This window comes from Colobus angolensis, unplaced genomic scaffold (genome assembly GCF_000951035.1).
Source record: "Colobus angolensis palliatus isolate OR3802 unplaced genomic scaffold, Cang.pa_1.0 Scaffold38, whole genome shotgun sequence".
In the NCBI taxonomy this organism is placed as follows: domain Eukaryota; kingdom Metazoa; phylum Chordata; class Mammalia; order Primates; family Cercopithecidae; genus Colobus; species Colobus angolensis.
This window is the reverse complement of record NW_012117154.1, coordinates 4,258,409-4,277,716: the sequence shown is the minus strand read 5'-3', so window position 1 is coordinate 4,277,716 and position 19,308 is coordinate 4,258,409. Positions and strand designations below refer to the sequence as shown.

Sequence of the window (19,308 nt, the reverse complement as noted above, 5' to 3'; positions counted from 1 at the left end):
TCCAGAACCTACAAAGAACTCAAACAAATTTACAAGAAAAGAACAACCCCATCAAAAAGTGGGCAAAGGATATGAACAGACACTTCACAAAAGAAGACATTTATGCAGCCAACAAACATGAAAAAATGCCCCTCATCACTTACCATCAGAGAAATGCAAATCAAAACCACAATGAGATACCATCTCACAGCAGTTAGACTCGTGATCATTAAAAAGTCAGGAAACAACAGGTGCTGGAGAGGATGTGGAGAAACAGGAACACTTTTACACTGTTGGTGGGACTGTAAACTAGTTCAACTATTGTGGAAAACAGTGTGGCGATTCCTCAAGGACCTAGAACTAGAAATACCATTTGATCCAGCCATCCCATTACTGGGTATATATCCAAAGGATTATAAATCGTGCTGCTATAAAGACACATGCACATATATGTCTATTGCAGCACTATTCACAATAGCAAAGACTTGGAATCAACCCAAATGTCCATCAGTGATAGACTGGATTAAGAAAATGTGGCACATATGCGCCATCGAATACTCTGCAGCCATAAAAAAAGGGTAAATTCGTGTCCTTTATAGGGACATGGATGCAGCTGGAAACCGTCATTCTCAGCAAACTATCGTGAGAACAGAAAACCAAACACCGCATGTTCTCACTCATAGGTAAGAATTGAATAATGAGATCATTTGGACACAAGAAGGGGAATATCACACACTGGGGCCTATTGTGGGATGGTGTGGCAGAGAGGGGAGGGATAGCATTAGGAGATATACCTAATGTAAATGACGAGTTAATGGGTGCAGCACACCAACATGGCACATGTATACATATATAACAAACCTGCACATTGTGCACATGTACCCTAGAACATAAAGTATAATTTAAAAAAAAAAAAAAGTCAAACTAATGATAATCTTTTTAAATTGAGAAGTAAATTTAACAAAGCCACTCACTGAATTTTTATGTCTTGTAACAAAAGTTGGAAAATTAAAAATTAAAGGCCACTTTTTACAATAGCATTACAAAAAGAAACATTCTTTAAATATAAAGGCATAAATAGCTTAAAAGTAAAAGGATAAAAATGATACACCATCCTCATCAAATCAAATCAAACTAATTAAAATAAAACATTGAAAGAAAGCTAGAATGGACACATTAATATCAAGCAAAGTGTATTTCCAAAGCAAGACTATTACTAGAGCTAAAGCAGTTCATTTCATAATGTAAAGGGGGGTGGTTAAGAGGGTATGACTATTGTAAATGTTTATGTACCCGACAATAAAACTTCAAAATACATAAAGTAAAAACAGATAGAACTGCAATGAGAATCAGACATACCAAAAGTTATAGCCAGAGATTTCAGTACTCCTAGTTCAATAATTGGTAGAAATAGACAGAAAATCAGTAAGAATAAAAGAACACTTGAATGACACTATCAATCAATTTGATGTAATTGACCTTTAAATAAAGAACATTCTATCCAACAGTACAATATAAATTCTCTTCTGAGACACACAGACATTTACTAATATAGACCATACTCAGAGCAATAAAACAAATCTCAGATAAATTTGTTTAAAATTCAAGTTGTATAAAATGTTTGATCATAATGAAATTAAATAATTACTAACAATAACATCTCTGAGAAATAACCAAGCATTTGAATACTAAATAGCACACTTTTAAATGATCTCTGTCGAAAAAAAATCAGAAAAACATTTGAAGAAAGGAATTAGAAAGTTTTTTCAACTGAATAAAAATGAACACACCATATATATGAATTTTGGGGATGCCACTAAAAATAATAATTAGGGAGATTTTATTGCTCTAAAAAATTTAGTAATTTTAAAAAATGTCTTAAATAGTGGTCTCAGCATCCATTTTAAACTAAAAAAGAGGATGAAACTAAAAATACAAGCAGAAGGCAAACAATGAAGATCAGAGTGGAGATCAACAAATTATAAAACAGACAATAGAGGAAATTATGAAACTAAAAGTTATTTTTTAAAAAATCGGTAAAATTGGTGTGTTTTTGGCCAGAGAAGTGAGAGAGTAGGTAAATGACTAATACCAAGAATAAGGGAGGTAACATCACTGTATCTTCTACAGGTGTTAAAGTGGTACTAAGAGAACGTTAAGAACAAGTCGATGAAATAAAATATTTTTTGAGAAACACAAGCTATCAAGACTCACTCAAGGAAAAATAAATAAACTGAATAGCCCTATATCTGTTAGAGAATTTAAATTTATTGGTAAAAACTTTTCTACAGTAAAATTCCTGGCTCAAATGGCTTCACTATTGAGTTCTACTAATCCTTTAAGAAAGAAATAATAATTTTGGCCAGGCACAGTGGCTCATGCCTATAATCCCAGCACTTTGGGAGGCTAAGGCAGGAGGATCACTTGGAGTCAGGAGTTCAAGACCAGCCTAACCAACATGATGAAAATCCATCTCTACTAAAAACACAAAAATTGGTCAGGTGTGGTGACACATGCCTTTAGTCCCAGCTACTCGGGAGACTGAGACAGGAGAATTGCATGAACCCAGGAGGCAGAGGTTACAGTGAGCCAAGATTGTGCCACTGCATTCCAGCCTGTGTGACAGAGTGAGTGAGACTCCATTTCAAAATATAATAATAATAATAAAATAAAATAAAAATAAAAATTATAAACAAATTCTTCCAGAAAATTGAGGAGAGAGTATTTCCCAGATCATTTTATGAGGTTAGCATTACCCTAATACATAAACAAGACTTAAGAAAAGACAAGTATCTCTTCTGACTATAAATGTAAAATTTCTAAAAATTTAACAAATTGAATCCAACAACATATAAAAAGAATAATACATTATGACTACAGAGGGCTACATATCCATAATGCAAGGCGAGTTACACATTTGAAAATTAGTATAAATTATCATATTAACATATTAAATGTAAAAACCATGTGATCATTTCAGCAGACACAGAAAAATATTGATGAAATCCAGCATCCACTAATGATTAAAAGAACTCTCAGAAAACCAGCAGTAGAAAGGAACTTCCTCAATCTGATAAAAAGCAACTACAAAAAATCCTACTATAGCGAACATCATACTTGCCAAAGAGTAAATGTTTTCACCCCCAAATGAAGAACAATACCAAAGCGTACACTCTCACCACTTCTATTCTACATTGTACTGGAGGTTCTATCCAGTGCAATATGACATGATGTAAACAGATGTGCTGTGACCTAGACCTTCTTGTTTTATTTCTAGAGCATAGACAAAGTAGTTTTGTCATAATTTTAAAGTAGATTTGTCATAATTTTTAAGTATATTTGTCATAATTCTGAGAAATAATTTTAGAATTATTGAAATGGTAAATGAGCATTGACTTCATCTTATTCATCAGTTGCATTAACCCTTAAGAAGAGTCAGCTTGTTTTTTGAAGCATTGAGGCTAGGCATTGACTTCTCCTCTCTAGCTATGAAAATCCTGGATGGCATTTTCTTTTAATAGAAGGCTATCTTCTGTGCATTGAAAATATATTGTTTAGGGCAGCCACCTTCATCAATGACCTTAGCTAGAGCTTCTAGATAACATGCTGCAGTTTCTCCATCAGCACTTGCTGCTTTACCTTGCATTTGTATGTTATAAAGATTGCTTCTTTCCTTAAGTCTCAGTAGCCAACCTCTGCTAGCTTCCAGTGTTTCTTCTGCAGCTTTCTCACCCCTCAAAGCCTCCCTGGGATTGAAGAGAGCTAAGGACTTAGTTTGATTTAGGCTTTGGCTTAAGGCAATGTTGTGGCTGGTTTGATCGTGTATCCAGATCTTCTATCTACTCAAATTTTCTCCACATTATCGATAAGGTAGTTTCACTTTCTTACTTGTTCGCTGAAGTAGCACTTTTCAATTCCTTCAAGAACTTTTCCTATGCATTTACAAATTGACTAACTGCACAAAAGGCCTAGCTTTCAGCCTGTCTTAGCTTTTGGTATGCCTTCATCACTAAGTTTAATCATTTCTAGATTTTGATTTAAAGTAAGATATATGAGACTATTTCTTTCACATGAATACTTAAAGGCCACTACTGTAGGGTTATTCATTGGTTTAATTTCAGTATTGTTGTGTCTTAAAAAAAGGAATGCTTGAGGACAGCGAGAAAGATGGAAAATGGCATGTCAGTGAGGTGGGCAGAGCACATATCACATGTATCGATTAAGTTTGCTGTCTTCCGTAAATGTGGTTTGTGGCTCTGCAAAACAATTACAATAGTAATATCAAAGATCACTGATCAATGATCACCATAACAGATATAAAAATAATTTTAAAAGTTTGAAATATTGTAAGCATTACCAAAATGTGACGCAGAGACACAAAGTGAGTTCATGCTGTTGGGAAAATGGTGCTGATAGACTTGCATGATGCAGGGTTTCCACACATCTTCAAATTATAAAAAACATAATCTCTCTGAAGTACAATAAAATGAATATTTCATGTGAGAAACACACATACACCCATCCAGATGCAAAGAATTGACTCAGAGACACACAGCAGCAGAAGTGACTCTTTTTTTTTTTTATATGGAGTCTTGCTCTGTGGCCCAGGCTGGAGTGCAGTGGTGCGATCTCAGCTCACTACAACCTCTGCCTCCCAGGTTCAAGTGATTCTCCTGCCTCAGCCTCATGAGTGGCTGGGATTACAGGCATGCGTCACCACGCCCGGCTAATTTTTGTATTTTTATTAGAGATGGGGTTTCACCATGTTGGCCAGTTGGTCTTGAACTCCTGACCTCAGGTGATCCACCCACCTCGGCCTCCCAAAGTGCTGGGATTACAGGCGTGAGCCACCGCACTCACCCAGCCAGAGCAAAACCTTTAATGGCGGTCTTGCGAGATCCGGAGCCTGGTAGGCAGGCACACCCAGGACAGTTAGAGCAGGTAATTTATTGCCTAGCAAGCAAGTCCTTCCCCCAGTTCCTCATTGGTTGAGTACTATGGAGTTACGATCTTCCCGGACATCACCTAAGTTTCATTATCCGTCTTATAAGATTATAACCCAATCCCCTTCCTCACTTAAGTTTTGATTTCCCAATAACAAAACTTTCTTCCCTTTTGTGGGCTGACTCCTCTTCTACATTCTGTTTGCTTATTGTGACCTTCTAGGTGCATGAGCCATGCAGTTTGTTACATCTGCAGCCTGGGTGCCAGTACTTAGATTTATTATGCCTTGAAAATGGACCATTTAAAATGTTTTCTCACATTCAGTGCTCTCAATGTACACCAACTGTGTGATCTCTTAATAAATAAGCTGTGTGTGTGTAATCAAAGTAAAGTTGATTTCAGTTTTACATAACTTCTTATAAGATGCTTTTTGTAAGCTTCATGGTAACCACAAAGTAAAAACCAATATTAGATATGCTAAAAATATGAAGAAGTATGAAAGAAACTGAAGAGGATACACACACGCAAAATGGAAAGATATTTCATGCTCATTGATTGGAAGAATTAATATTGTTAAAATATCTGTACAACCCAAAGTGATCTACAGATTCAGGGCCATCCCTACCAATGACAGGCTTCACAGAAATAGAAAAAAAAATCCTTAACTTTGTATGAAACCACAAAAGACTCTGAAATGCTAAAGCAATCCTGAGCAAAAAGAACAAAACTGGAGGTATCACACAGTGTAATTTAAAAGAATAATACACAGGTGTAGTACTGGCATACTATAGCATAGTACTGACATAAAACAGACACGCAGACCACTGGGATAGAATAGAGAATCCAAATGTAAGTCCATGCACTTACCCCCAAATCATTTTTAACAAAGGTACCATGAACACACATTCAGGAAAGGACAAGCTCTTTAAAAATTAGTGCTGGGAAAACTGGGTATCTATAAGCAAAAGAATGAAACTAGATCCCTATCTTTAACCATGTATGAAAATCAACTCGAAATGGATTAAAGACTTAAATTAAGTCTTGAAACTATGAAACTACTAAAAGAAAACACTAGGGAAACACTATAGGAAATTAGTCTGGGCAAAGATTCTTGGGGTAAGGCCTCAAAAGCACAGGCAACAAAAGCAAAAATAGACAAATAGGATTACATTAAGCAGAAAAGCTCTGCACAGCAAAGAAAATAATCAGCAAAGTTGAAGAGATGGCATGCAGAATGGGGAGACTATTAATATTTGCAAACTATCCATCCAATAAGAATATAATGATGGGTGAAACTGGAGATTACTATGCCAAGTGAAATAAGCCAGGCTCAGACAGACACACGTTACATGTTCTCACTCATATATGGGATCTGGAAACGTGGATCTTATGGAGGTAGAGAGTGGAATGGTGGATACCAGAGACTGGGAAACAAGGGGATGAGAAGAGGGGTTAAAGAGTAGTTGATTGAGGGGTATAAAAATGCAGTTAAATAGAAGGAATATGTTCTAACATTTGCTGCCACAATAGGGAAATTATAGTTAATAATTGTATATTTTTCAATTGCTAGAAGAAAAAAATTTTACAGTGTTCCCAACACAGGGAAAAGATTGAAGTGACTGATATTCCAATTACCCTGATTTTATGATTATGCATTTTATATGGGTATCAAAACATCACATGTGCCCCCAAAATATGTACAACTCTTATATCACAATGAAAATATTTGATTAAAAAATAAATAGGCCTGATTTTGTTTCAAAGTCATATTACCAGAGGTTTTTTTTCTGATCTAAAAAGATGACAAATTTTACCAAATGAAGGCTCAAATGATTGCAGTGGACCCTGCTGGCATCCCTGAATCACATCCCCCAAGGTCTGTGCTCTGGTTGCTAAGAACGTGAACCTGAAGCCTTCAGAAGATTGCTTGGGCACTGGAGCCATTGACAGAAACAAGAGTGGGAAACGCCTGGGAGTTCCAACCTCCTGAGGCCAGCCCTAAGCCAATGACAGACAGCTCAACAACAGGGAATCCCGGCTCCTCTGCATGGCCATGCATGTTGCATGTCAGGCATGGCTGGGACTTCACCTGAAACCACACGCCTGCTTTGCTGCTTCCCTCCCTGCCCTACTCACACTCTCCCTGCCTCTCAGGATTGTGTCCCTGCTCAGTCACTTGAACCCAGCTCCTCCTTTTGGGGTCGAATAAGGAGAAGGGACGGGGAGTGTGCCATTTTCTTCTGATCCCCGTTCTCTCTGAGTGAGCTGGGGTTCAGAGCACCACAGTGCTGTCCCTGCTTTGAGAAGATCTGGGCTTTCAGGGGAGAGCCTTACTTAGGACACCAAGCACAGTACTTAGTTAATACTCTTATCTTCTAATGCAGATGTCAGTCAAATTTAAAACTAAGTGTATTTTTTTTGCCAGCATCTCAGGTTTCTAGCCCAGTCTCTGTTACAAAGTTAGCAGTAGTCAGATGTAGAGTGAAAATCAAAGCTGCACCCGTGTCTTCGGGCTGACTGTGGGCTCAGGAAACTCATATGGCCCTCTGAGAGGTATACCCCCATAGACAGCAATGTGGGTGTCTTCAGTTATGGGGCCTCAGGAACAAACAATGCTTTGTTACAAAGATCAGGAGCTTTAATAAAACCCTGATTTGCATTTTTTAAAAAAACTATAGATAGTGGCTCTAAATTCAAATGTACATACATGTGTATTCTGTAAAAGGATTAGAAGTTCTCCCAGAATGGAAGATCTTTCTATATATTCAGTCTCAAAATATGTATTGAACGCCTCCTATGCGCCAAGTATTTTCTAAGATAATTTTTTAAAGACACGCTACATGGGCTGTCTTTGTGGAATGAGTAATTGAATAAGGAGAAGGGACAGGGAGTGTGCAGCTTTCTTCTGATCCCCATTCTCTCTGAGTGAGCTGGGGTTCAGAGCACCACAGTGCTGTCTCTGCTTTGAGAAGATTTGGGCTTCTTAGGGCTGACCTGGAGGTTGGAGAAGCAAAAGTCACACAAGTTTAAAATTGTGACTGCTGAGGTGCCCTGGTACTGGTGAGGGCAGTGGGTAGCTAGAGAGGAGAAAACTCCATGATATGTGGGTAAGTGCTGGGACTGAGGGGTTTCCTCAAATACTGGACATTGGGTAGTAACACTGGAAATGTCCCCGGTCAGTCACCCCATATTTTTATGGCTCCTGTGATCCCGTCTACTGTGGGGCTGTACACCTGGTGGGAAGGCATTTCCTGTATCTCCCGGTAAACAGGTGAACATCTTATCTTTTGACTTTCCTGTATGATACATGAAACTTGACCCTTTTCCTTGATTTCTATTAAAAATTATCCTACTTAAGTCATTAATGTTTGAGGCATAGTCTGCGGAAGGTTTGGAGAGACAGAGTGATTTTATTGCCAAGAAACAAGCATCACACAGACAAAGGAGCTTACATTGAAATCATACCCCTGCTTAGGGGCCCCATCCCTGTGACAGTAGACTCTCTCTCTGTTGGCCGGTCCCTCTTTCTCCTCTGTCCTCCATCTTCCTCTTCTCTTCTCTGTCTTCTGCTGCTCACCATGCCCCGATTCTCACGTACCGATGAGTTTGATTAGTTTGCCTGTATCTTTGTAATCTCTTTCTATTCTGTTATTGTAGACCTCAGTTTTCAGCGAAGGTTTAGTTATGCAGGAGCCTTGCTGTACAAAGTCAGTTCCCTCCTCCGGGTGTAAGGTTGTTGCTGAGGTCAGCCTCTTGGGCGCCCTGAATTTTTGCCTAGTGGACCTCCTGCAGGAGGTGTGGAATTGCTGCGTGGACCCTCACCTCATGCTGCATGGGGATTACAGTGGTGGGGGTTGCAGAAGATTTCAATACTTGGAAAAATCTCTCTGGTTAGGGACCAGAATGAAAGAAGTCTCCAGGTTGGGGAAAAAAGGTTAATGTTAAAAATGGAAACTGGAGAGGAAGGCTGTCATGAAAGACATGCTTTACTATGAAAATGCTCAGCGTATCACAGGGTTAGCCAAGACTTAACAATCCTCTTCTAACGAGCTCAGCTCTGCCTACTGGGGGATTTCCCTTGAGAAATTCACGTTTAGCTTTGTTGGTGTGTTAGCACCTTTTGTAAACCATGTTCATGGCCAGTTTTCATGGCACATACTTGTCCAGTAAGTGATTAATTCTTTAAGTGAGCTGGTATATGATAGATAATAGATTATCTCTGTGGATATCTTAGAAAATCGTAGACTTACAGGATGTAGACTTTGTAGAGGTTCCCACCACAATGCCCTCATTTTAAATTTGAGGAAAACAAAGCTCTAAAGAAGTGAGGCTGGCACATCTCATTGGGACTAGATTCATCAATGTCTTATTTCCCTGGAGACAGATCTTCCCCTACCATGGGGATCCATCTCTGGCTATTGGCAAATGTGGCCTTACCCAACCTGCTTCTAGCAGACACTGTTGAATTTTCACCAACGTTAACTGGTTCACCACAGTCACCCTGGGGGGCAGGTGTTACCAACACCATCCCCTTGGTATAGATGGTGAGAGGATGTGCTCACTGCTTCACAATCAGGGAGTGGCTGAGCTTGGATTTGAACCCAGGGAGTTGGGCCTGTCTAATCAACATCCTTCCCTAAACAACGGGAAGCAGGATCAATGTTTGCCAAACTGCTTTGAAACTGTCATTTAAAAATTTACTGATGAAAAGTTATTTTAATTGTCTCCGAGTTTTCAAGGCTTTCCAGAAAAAAAAAATGCCTTGCTCGAATTTTTTTATTCATTTTTTTGCAGTCAGAAAAAAAAATTCTTCCTCAGCCCTTAGAGGACCAGGAGCAGTTTGCCATCATCATAACTCTGCAGAGTCAGCAACTTCTCTTTCCTATCTCTTGATACCTTCAAGGGGTCTATTAACTGTTTTAGATTTTAGTCTGGCCCCTTGGTATAGAGTGTAGTGTGCTTTTTTTTTCCTTCACCCAGGCTGGAGTGCAGTGGTATGATTATAGCTCACTGCAGCCTCGACCTCCCAGGCTCAGGTAATCTCATCTCAGCCTCCCAAGTAGCTGGGACTACAATCACACACCACCATGCCCAGCTAATTTTTTTTTTTGTATTTTTAGTAGAGACAGGGTGTTGCCATGTTGCCCAGGCTGGTCTTGAACTCCTGGGCAAAAGTGATCCACCCATCTTGTCCTCCCAAAGTGGTGGGATTACAGGCATGAGACACCTTCCCCAGCCATGTATTGTTAAGGGAATGAATGTTTTCTTAAGTCAGGTGATGAAAGACATGAAATGTAGGTATCTTAACTGTGTTCCAGAAAGATACGTTACGCAATTGATGTCTGTGTGCGCTGCAATGTATATATTACAATGAGATACTCTCAGAATGAACGTGTTGACTGTGTGCGTTACTGAGGTCCTCTTTCTGCCTTCCAGTTTTACGGGAGCCCTATACAGTCCGTGTGGAGGACCAGAAAACCATGAGAGGCAATGTTGCGGTCTTCAAGTGCATTATCCCCTCCTCGGTGGAGGCGTACATCACTGTCGTCTCATGGGAGAAAGACACTGTTTCACTTGTCTCAGGTAGGCTTTGCATCTCCAGGGTGCAGGACGCCATGCTCACTTTCTGAAAAGGTGATTTCAGAGATGGAATCAGGTCTGCATTTATGTGTTCGTTATAATTCAGAATTAGTATTCTTAAGGTTGATGCTATTTTGTAAGTAAACCTGAAATAAGTGTTTGGCTTATAATGCTTGATTCAGACATCCTTTGGTGAATTGACTGATGAAGAGAAATTAGTTACTGGCACTATAACTGTAGCCATTATGTTAACTTTTTTGAGAACATTGTGGTTTTATGTTTGCTTCTGAAAACAAGGTAGTAGTATTTTGCATCTGTGAGAAACCTCAGCATTGCACATATAGCTGATATTCTGAAACTAAAACCTGGAAAGTGGAGACCCTGTTTTCATGCCTTTTGGGTGTTTTCCAGTGTCTTGAGAGTTACGTTGTATCTCTGACCTATTTATTGAAGATTCTACTAAGAATATATATGTAGCACTGAAAGGTATATTTGCATATGAATAATTTATTGGCTTATGTTTGGTATCTAGAAAAGATTTTAAATTTAGCCTCCAAGAAACTTCAGTTCTTTATTTCTAATGGTGTTGACTTCTTGCTCTGTGCTATTGATTTCTTGCTCTGTGTTATTTACCTGAAAAGGCTACTGTCCGCGTGATGCGTGGTGCTCCTGTTCTGTACATCCTTGGGTAATGACTGTTGGCATATCTCGAAATGTGTGTTGGCTGCTTTCGGAAAAGAATTGTGAGGAGCATAGTCTGTGTTCCAATGTGGATTATAAATACTTGCCTTTTTTAAACATGTCTTTATGACCTCACATGCAGATACACACACACACACACACACATCTCTTGACTAAGCAACATTTTATCAATTTATAGAGAGAAGAATTTGGAACTAAACCCTCATGGTGACACACCATTTTTGCTTTTCAGCCTGTTGATTAGCTAGAGAGGTTGGTTACTCTACACCAACGACCAGAAGGCATTTAAAAGATCCAAATCAACATTGAAATACATTGCCATTGGCCGGGCGCGGTGGCTCAAGCCTGTAATCCCAGCACTTTGGGAGGCCGAGACGGGCGGATTACGAGGTCAGGAGATCAAGACCATCCTGGCTAACACGGTGAAACCCCGTCTCTACTAAAAATACAAAAACTAGCCGGGCGAGGTGGCGGGCGCCTGTAGTCCCAGCTACTCGGGAGGCTGAGGCAGGAGAATGGTGTAAACCCAGGAGGCGGAGCTTGCAGTGAGCTGAGATCCGGCCACTGCACTGCAGTCTGGGTGACAGAGCGAGACTCCGCCTCAAAAAAAAAAAAAAAAAAAAGAAATACATTGCCATCATAGCACATTACAGGAATCTAGGATATAATGGAATTCTTAGTTTTTATTAAAAAAATTGTCTTCACAGTGAATTCAAAACCCCTCACGCTTCAATGAACAATACATTCCTTGCTGTTATGTTGATTAATCATCATAATTTAACTTACGGTGTTGAAAAATACTAAGCTTAATAGCTGAAATGAGATTGTGATAATCAGAATAGAAACTCACTTATACACTTTTATTTGCTAATTTTCTATGTTGAAACATCATCTTCTCTCCTTAGGGGTCATGTTATTTTTCTTAATGGCAAATGGAAGGATTTGATGACAGTCATCTGGCTAAGTTTGGAGTCAGACGGGAGAGGCCCTCAAATTTATATGGCAAGGGAGTATAGATTCAGGATAGATTCAGGGAGCGGAAGAATTGGGGTCTATCTTTTCAGTCTTCCAGACTCAGGGACCTAGAATGGAGACTTCATCATCGTTTAACCCTGTCATCCAAATTTGTGGCCTCAGGGTCTGCTCTGGCAGAGGAAGAGACCATGGGAGAATTACAAACACCTTCTTAGTGCTTCCACTTGGAGGTGACACATGTTATCTCTGCTCATGTTTAATTGGACAAAGCAAGTCTCATGGCCATGCCTGACCTCAATGGGGCATGTGCCTGAAGGAAGAGAAGAACTGGAAATCTGGGTGAGAAATTGAAGTATCTACCAGGAGGATTTTTTAACTTTTATTTTAAGTTCAGGGGTGCATGTGCAGATTTTTTACACAGGTAAACTTGTGTCATGGGAGTTTGTTGTACAGATTATTTTGTCACCTGGGTATTAAGCCTAGAACCCATTAGTTAATTTTCCTGATCCTCTTCCTCCTCCCACCCTCCACCCTGAAGTAGGCCCTAGTGTGTGTTGTTCCTCTCTATGTGTCCATGTGTTCTCATCATTTAGCTCCCACTCATAAGTGAGAACATGTTCTACCAGGAGGATTTTTAAATATACGTGGTTATGCATAATATGTTTGTTCTTTTGTTTCCTAGACGTCTTTAATTAGCAGCATCCTCATGTTCATGTTTCACCTTTTTGCAATCTCTGGGAACAGACTTTATTTTCCTTCAAATGTGAACCTAATTAAATAAAAAAAATGAAATGTATATCTAGGGAGGGGATGATTCTGGCATGCAGAATATAGAGTTTATGTCTCTCTGATAGGAACTGTTAAAGCCCATGTCCTCTCGTCAGTCACATATTGGAGCTTCATCCTTTCATACAATTTTAAATGCAAAAGTTTTGGAGAAGCACTTGACTTTTACTTCACAACAGCATCTAGAAAATAAATACAACACAGGTGTTATCTTATTGAGGAATACATCATTAGTAAGAAGCTTTGGTTTGTTTGCAAGTCAGTCATTGGAAGAAAGAGACTTCATATCAGGTCGTTCAACCTGAGTCGAATAGACTTGTCACTGAAAATGACTTTGTAAATGACAACAAGGCCCCAAAGCAGTGGCATGATCTGCTTATAGAAAGTCTGGAAATTGAGCATTTTACCTGACTTCTATTGCTCACTGCTACAGTCAGACCCTGTTCCCAATGTCTGAGCTCCACCCATCAACAGTGCCCAGAAAAGGAGGTCATGAAGTCACTGGAGGTGACACATGGTTTAAAACATTGGAGATCTTAATAAATAAACCATGCTCAGGAGGTTTAGGTGGAGAAGGGTTATATTTCTCTCTGGTTACCAGGACAAGGCACAGATGAGGACTGAGGACAGCCTCCCTCCCCTATCACCCAGGCTGTGCCAGGGGTGGAGGGCGCTAAAAGGAGGACCCTCCCTCCTCCACGCTGGCTGGGGCTGAGTCACTCTGGGGAAGCACCGGGATTCTTGGCTTCACAGAATGACCTTGCATGGCACAGAAAACCCCAGGAACAGAAGGACTTTTTCCAAATTAGTCCTGACCTTCAGGGAAGCTGTCCTGAATGACATATGCACAGCAGATGATCTGTAAAAGGTTAATTTGTCTCTGTTTTGTATATAAACTGTAACTCCTTCTGAGCTAGTTTGGATTTATTCCTTGGCATGGCTGTCTCCCAGGTCCCTCTTCCCGAATTATCAAGTCATCCCAGGTTGCTGGGATCTGGCTGGGAAGTTTGTCCCAGGAAGCATTTCTACTCTGCACAGATCACTTCCTTTAGTGGTTGATTCTCTCTGTGGAGAAAAGCGATTAACTAAATCAGCCATGGAAATAAGCCTGTGCAAGTATCTTAGTGAGTGAGTTAGGAGCAGGTATAGGAGTGCCAGAGAGTTGACCTAGGAAAGCTGGGAGCTGATGGCAGTCAAGAGAGGGTCCAGAAACATGATTCACAGGCCAAGGCTCAAGGTGCCCTGCTGGGCTCCCGGGAAGAGTGTGACTTGTCAGCCTGGGGGATACTTAGGTGCTCAGCCTTGACTATTGGGAGATCCCCTGGGAAGGTCAGAGCAGCAAACGCCTGCTTGGAACAGATGAGCTTGGGGTTTATGTGAATCTCTAGACCAGGGGACCTTTGGAAATCCTGGTGAAGGTAAATGGGTGTTTGTCTTCTACAAATTCTTTTTTAATGAAAAGCAAAATTAAATATGTTGGTGTATTTCCCTAAAAAGAAACAAAATGGTTTCTATTAGTATGTGTCACTAGGTTTTGCCCTTTATTTTGGTTAAGAAAACAAATTAGTAAGTTATTTTCTTGAGAAGCACAAATGCAGCGTTTGTCAGGGTTTAATGAGTGTCGTCCATTGTCATGGTTGCTTTCGGGAGGTTACTGCACGTTAGGGCCTGCATTGATTTCTTTCCAGAGCAGGCTTTGGTTGGCCTGAAGGTAGACACAGGAATCAAGTTATGCCTCTTCATCATATGAGGCCGTGAGGCTACCAGTATCAAGGACATTAATGAGTTCATTGATTTTGAGTGACCTTTGGAAAGAATATCTCAACAGCTGAAAAGTAGAAATCCCATAATTCCACCAAATGGAGGAAAGATTCATAATATCTGATGTTGCTTTTCTGCCTGCCTGGGCTCTCCCCTGGGCCCTGGGGCCTCACAGGGTGACCCTTCCCTCTGGTATGATGGATGGGGGCGGGGTCGTAAATGTGCAGAGGAAAAACATTTCAGGGACAGGCACACAAGGTGCCATCAGGTGACCTCAGTTAATATGACAGATCCTGACCTATTGTCTTCTTACCTCTCTAAAATGAGCCAGGAAAAACGAGAGTCATGATGTCCATGTGGATTTTTTTAGACATCCTTATCACTTATACTAAGCTGCAGTGAAATCCTTTTAGATGCCATAATATTAATGTGGCCCAGTAAAAATATAGTAGCTTGAATCACGACGTGCTTTTGGAGGTGTTGCTGATGTGGAGATACATAAGACACCATCCTGGAAAAAAACAGTATCACCGGCTTTATATTTGGGTTTCCCTTGAGAAGCCTGTTGTGAATTTCCTCCCGATTAGTGAGGCCAGCAATAAGAGAGCCCAGCCTTCCGTTTCTGTTTCTTCTGATAAAATTGTGAGAATCTCACCAGGGGTTTAGCTACATTAACATCAAAGACGCAGCCCAAGGGTAACTGGATTTGGAAAACGGAAAAAGCAAACATTTTACTATTCCCAGAGAAACCGCCTCCCTCTTTAGCAGTGGCCCAATTTTCTGCTGTCATATTTCCTATCTGAATACTTGTATTAGTGATGATTCAAGGAGAATTTTCTCTCTTAGGATCAATGAGTTCAGATCCAAGGATGATTATCTTTCTGTGTTTTGGGTAAACGTGAACAATTTTCTGCCCACATGAAATATCAAAGGACATAAACCAGCCACTTTACATGACACATTTGCTGTAATTCTTCACTGCCACAGTTGGGTCTGGGCATCATAGATAACGCAAGACTTGGGCTTTAAGAAGCCCTCCCTCCCCAGGTCCCTGCAGAGACGTTTCTGCAGTTGAGATGCTGGGGGAAGTTCCTGCACCGTCCCTCTTGGGGTGTTAGTGCTGCAGTGGGCGCTTAGGGGCTAAGGCTGCAGTTACACACATGGTTTTGCCTGGAGAAGTAGAGAAGGTTTCAGAAAGGAGGTTGTGATGTAAGAAAACCTTTGCATTTTAGACAGGGGAAAACAAATTATAGGTGCAGCCAACCAAATTGGACAAGGCTGCCCTTAAGCACGTTTCGGTAAACCAGATTGGATGCCATGTATTCTCATGTGGGAAGGGAGGGAGAGCAGCACAGCTGTCGGGGGACCGGAGGGTCATGCTGTGCGGGGCCTCCGCTTTGTGCACTCTTGACTATAGAAGTTAACCTTCGCTTTCTACGGCACTTGTATTGTGATTTTACTGCTCCTCACTGAGCATTTTCCAGACATCTGCTATGCTGTGGCTGCTACCTTGTGGAGACCTGAGTCTGCCCTCAGAGAGCTTATGAGTAAAGGAAATGAGATCAACATTAAAAGTGATGTAAAGTTAAAAAAAAAAAAAAAAAAAAACTAGAGTCATCTGAAAGCCTCATCTTTGATTTTAAAAGTGCCAGAGAGTTGCAGAGTTAAAGAAGCATTTCTTTAACATTCACTGAAAAGAAATTCGTAGGACCGAATGAAAAGTATAAAAGGAACATTTTTCTATCTGTTATCATCTACCTAGCTATCTGTCTTTGTATGTATCATCTAATCTTTTATTTATATTGCTTTTAGTAAATAAGAACCTCATTTTAAACACTGGAAAGTATTCTTAGCTCAGAACGTGCACACCAGACTGGAATGAGAAAGGCACAGAGATGTCATGCTTTCACCATGCTATGTTTTTGGGAGTGAAGTAACCAAGAAATAGGAAGAGAGGGCCCTGGTCTCTTTCTTTTTCTAAATCATTAATTATGTTATACTTTCGCCATTTAAGTCTATCGCTCACTAAATTAGTTTTTGCATGTGACCCCGCTGTCACCTGAAAGTAATTAAAAGCTGATTGTTTACAGCTCTGGAGAGCCCCTGCGTGACACTAAGAATGGGGGTCATGTGAGGTGAGGGGTACAGCCTGAGTCTCCAAACAGCTGCTAGCAAGGCTCCGAAGCAGCTGCAATAGCAGCTCATCTGCAGGGCCTCAGCCTGCCAGCGGGAGACCTGCGCCCATTCTGAAAGCCGCAGACTGTGTTTTGTGGAGTACAACCCAACACAGAGAAGTACGCTTTTGACTTTTGAACTACCGAAACAAGTAGATAGACACATAGAGATAGGTATGTTAATACTTTTTCTTTAAAAAAGAAAACAAGAAAAGAAAGCATTGGAGCAAATTTAGCCCAGAGGATCTCAGGAGGGGTGTGTGTACGTGTGTGTGATGTGAGTGTCCACTTATGTGTGTGGTGTTTGGTGTGATGTGTGCATATGTATGTGTGGTGCATGATTGTAGCATGTGTGGTGTGTGCGTGGCATGTGGGGTGTGTACTCTGTATGTGGTGTGTGTGCGTGCCATGTATGGTGTGTGAGCTCCGTATGTGTGTGGCGTCTGTGCTGTGTGTGGTGTATGAGCTCTGTATGTGTGTGGAGGGTGTGTGTGTGTGATGTGTGTGCTCTGTATCTGTGTGTTGTGTGTGTGTAAAACCTCATTTGTTGGGCCACTAAGTCACACTAAAATGCCCCTTGATTTCCTATTTTAAGTTTCCGGAATATGACTTGAGTGCAGTGCTGACTCGGGTTAGCTGGGTGACCTAGGGAAAAGCATTTCTCTCTCTCTCGGGTTTTTGTTTGTTTGTTTGTTTGTTTTTTTGCCTCAGCTTCCTCCCGTGGGTATACAGTGATTTCTCTGGTCCTCTCTCATAATACGATGTCAGGATATTAAAATTCCAAATTGAATATTCCACCTATTGAGCCAACTGCTAAGTTATTTTTTCACTTTCTTAGATTTAATCTTGCAGGATGTTATATGCGCGTGTCAAAGGTCCCCAAGCCCACCCTCAGGTTTGGTGATTTGCTGAGAAGACTCAGCATGTAGCTACACCCATGACTGTGACTTAATTCAGGAGAAGGCTATGGAGCAAAAGCAGCAAAGGGAAAAGGCACATGAGGTGACGTTCAGGGGAAAGTGCGCCCCAGCTCTCAAGAGTCTTCTCCCCGTGGAATCACTCAGCATGCACTTAATTTCCCCAGCAATGAGTCGTGATAAGAGGTGCAATGTCGTCTACCAGGGGAGCTCCTGGAGACTCAGTGGCCAAGGTTTTCTTTGGGGGCAGGTCACGTGGGCACCCTGGTGTGTTTGTACCAAAGTTCCAGACTGTAGAAGGAAGGCAGGTGCTCATCATGAACTGTATTGCTTATGCAGTTTAGGCAGCGAGCCACTCTTAGGGTGGTGGGAACCCTTCCAATATCCCAGTTCCCAGATACCAGCCAAGGGTCAGTCTTGCAAGCAGCCCTTCATGAGAGTGACAGTCTCAGACCTGCCACGTTAACTCTTCTCTGTGCCATGCAACTTTTTAAATGATGTTGGCTCATCTTCATTTTCATACACTCAACAATCACTTTGCATATGCTCATCGTGAAATGCTGGAGAAAGCAAATGAAGAAAATCTCTGTTTTGTGTACTTTATTGCCTTGTACCCAAGTATTTCAAGCCTTAAGAAAGGTCTCATCCCAAATTATTTTCAGGTCCGAAAACACATTGACTCATACTCTTCCCTTGCTCCACCTAATTGTGAATGGAGTTCATTTTATATTCTGACATTAAGGATCTTCTGCCTTCTCTCTCTCCCCCTGTGATGTTTGGTTCTTTCTAGACATAGGAAACAGATGGCCAGCTAAGTCAATCAGATGTAATTTGGACACAAGCATATTCTCTGGTCTGTTGTTCATCTAGGAGTTTTCATTTCAGGAAAAGTTCAAGAGAATAACAGGATCATTTAGAAAACAATGTCATGCAGTGATAACCAAATGCTGTTAGATTATTATTATTATTATTATTATCAACAAACTAAAATGGATGTCACAAATCAAGATTTGCTTAGACAATGTGCCACAGTATAAGAAAACAGGATTTGAGATTGAGAAATGTAATTTTTGACTCAGAATAACTTACTAGCTACTCAAGAAGTCAGCGTGAACTCAAGGTATTGTCAAGAGCAGAGATAAAAGGTGGGTTGGACGAGACGGGGTTACACCATGTTAGCTAGGATGGTCTCGATCTCCTGACCTCCTAATCTGCCGGCCTCGGCCTCCCGAAGTGCCGGGATTATAGGCATGAACCACTGCGCCCAGCCTGGTTTTAACCGGCTCTTCACTTCTTGTCCAGATGCTCAGGTGTTTTTTGCTGCCCGCATCTGTATAGCTGAAGAGGTCTTTCCCGAGCTTTTTCTCAGTATCCTGGAGCACCCCATTCTCAACTCTGCTGCACCTACTCTCCAGCGTTCAAAAGATCGTAACTTTTCACTCTGCAGGGGCTGAGAACAGCTCTCTCAGAAGACCCTTTCTACCTCCAGC

General features: G+C 40.8%; 1 protein-coding gene across 1 annotated transcript in view; it reads left to right on the top strand.

The window, feature by feature from the left end:
* Positions 1-19,308, top strand: part of DSCAM (Down syndrome cell adhesion molecule) — an 849,899-nt gene that overhangs the window by 154,621 nt on the left and 675,970 nt on the right. The window contains exon 3 of the mRNA XM_011954055.1: positions 10,360-10,506. Coding sequence (XP_011809445.1) covers positions 10,360-10,506 — 147 coding nt within the window. The remainder of the gene's footprint in view (positions 1-10,359; positions 10,507-19,308) is intronic.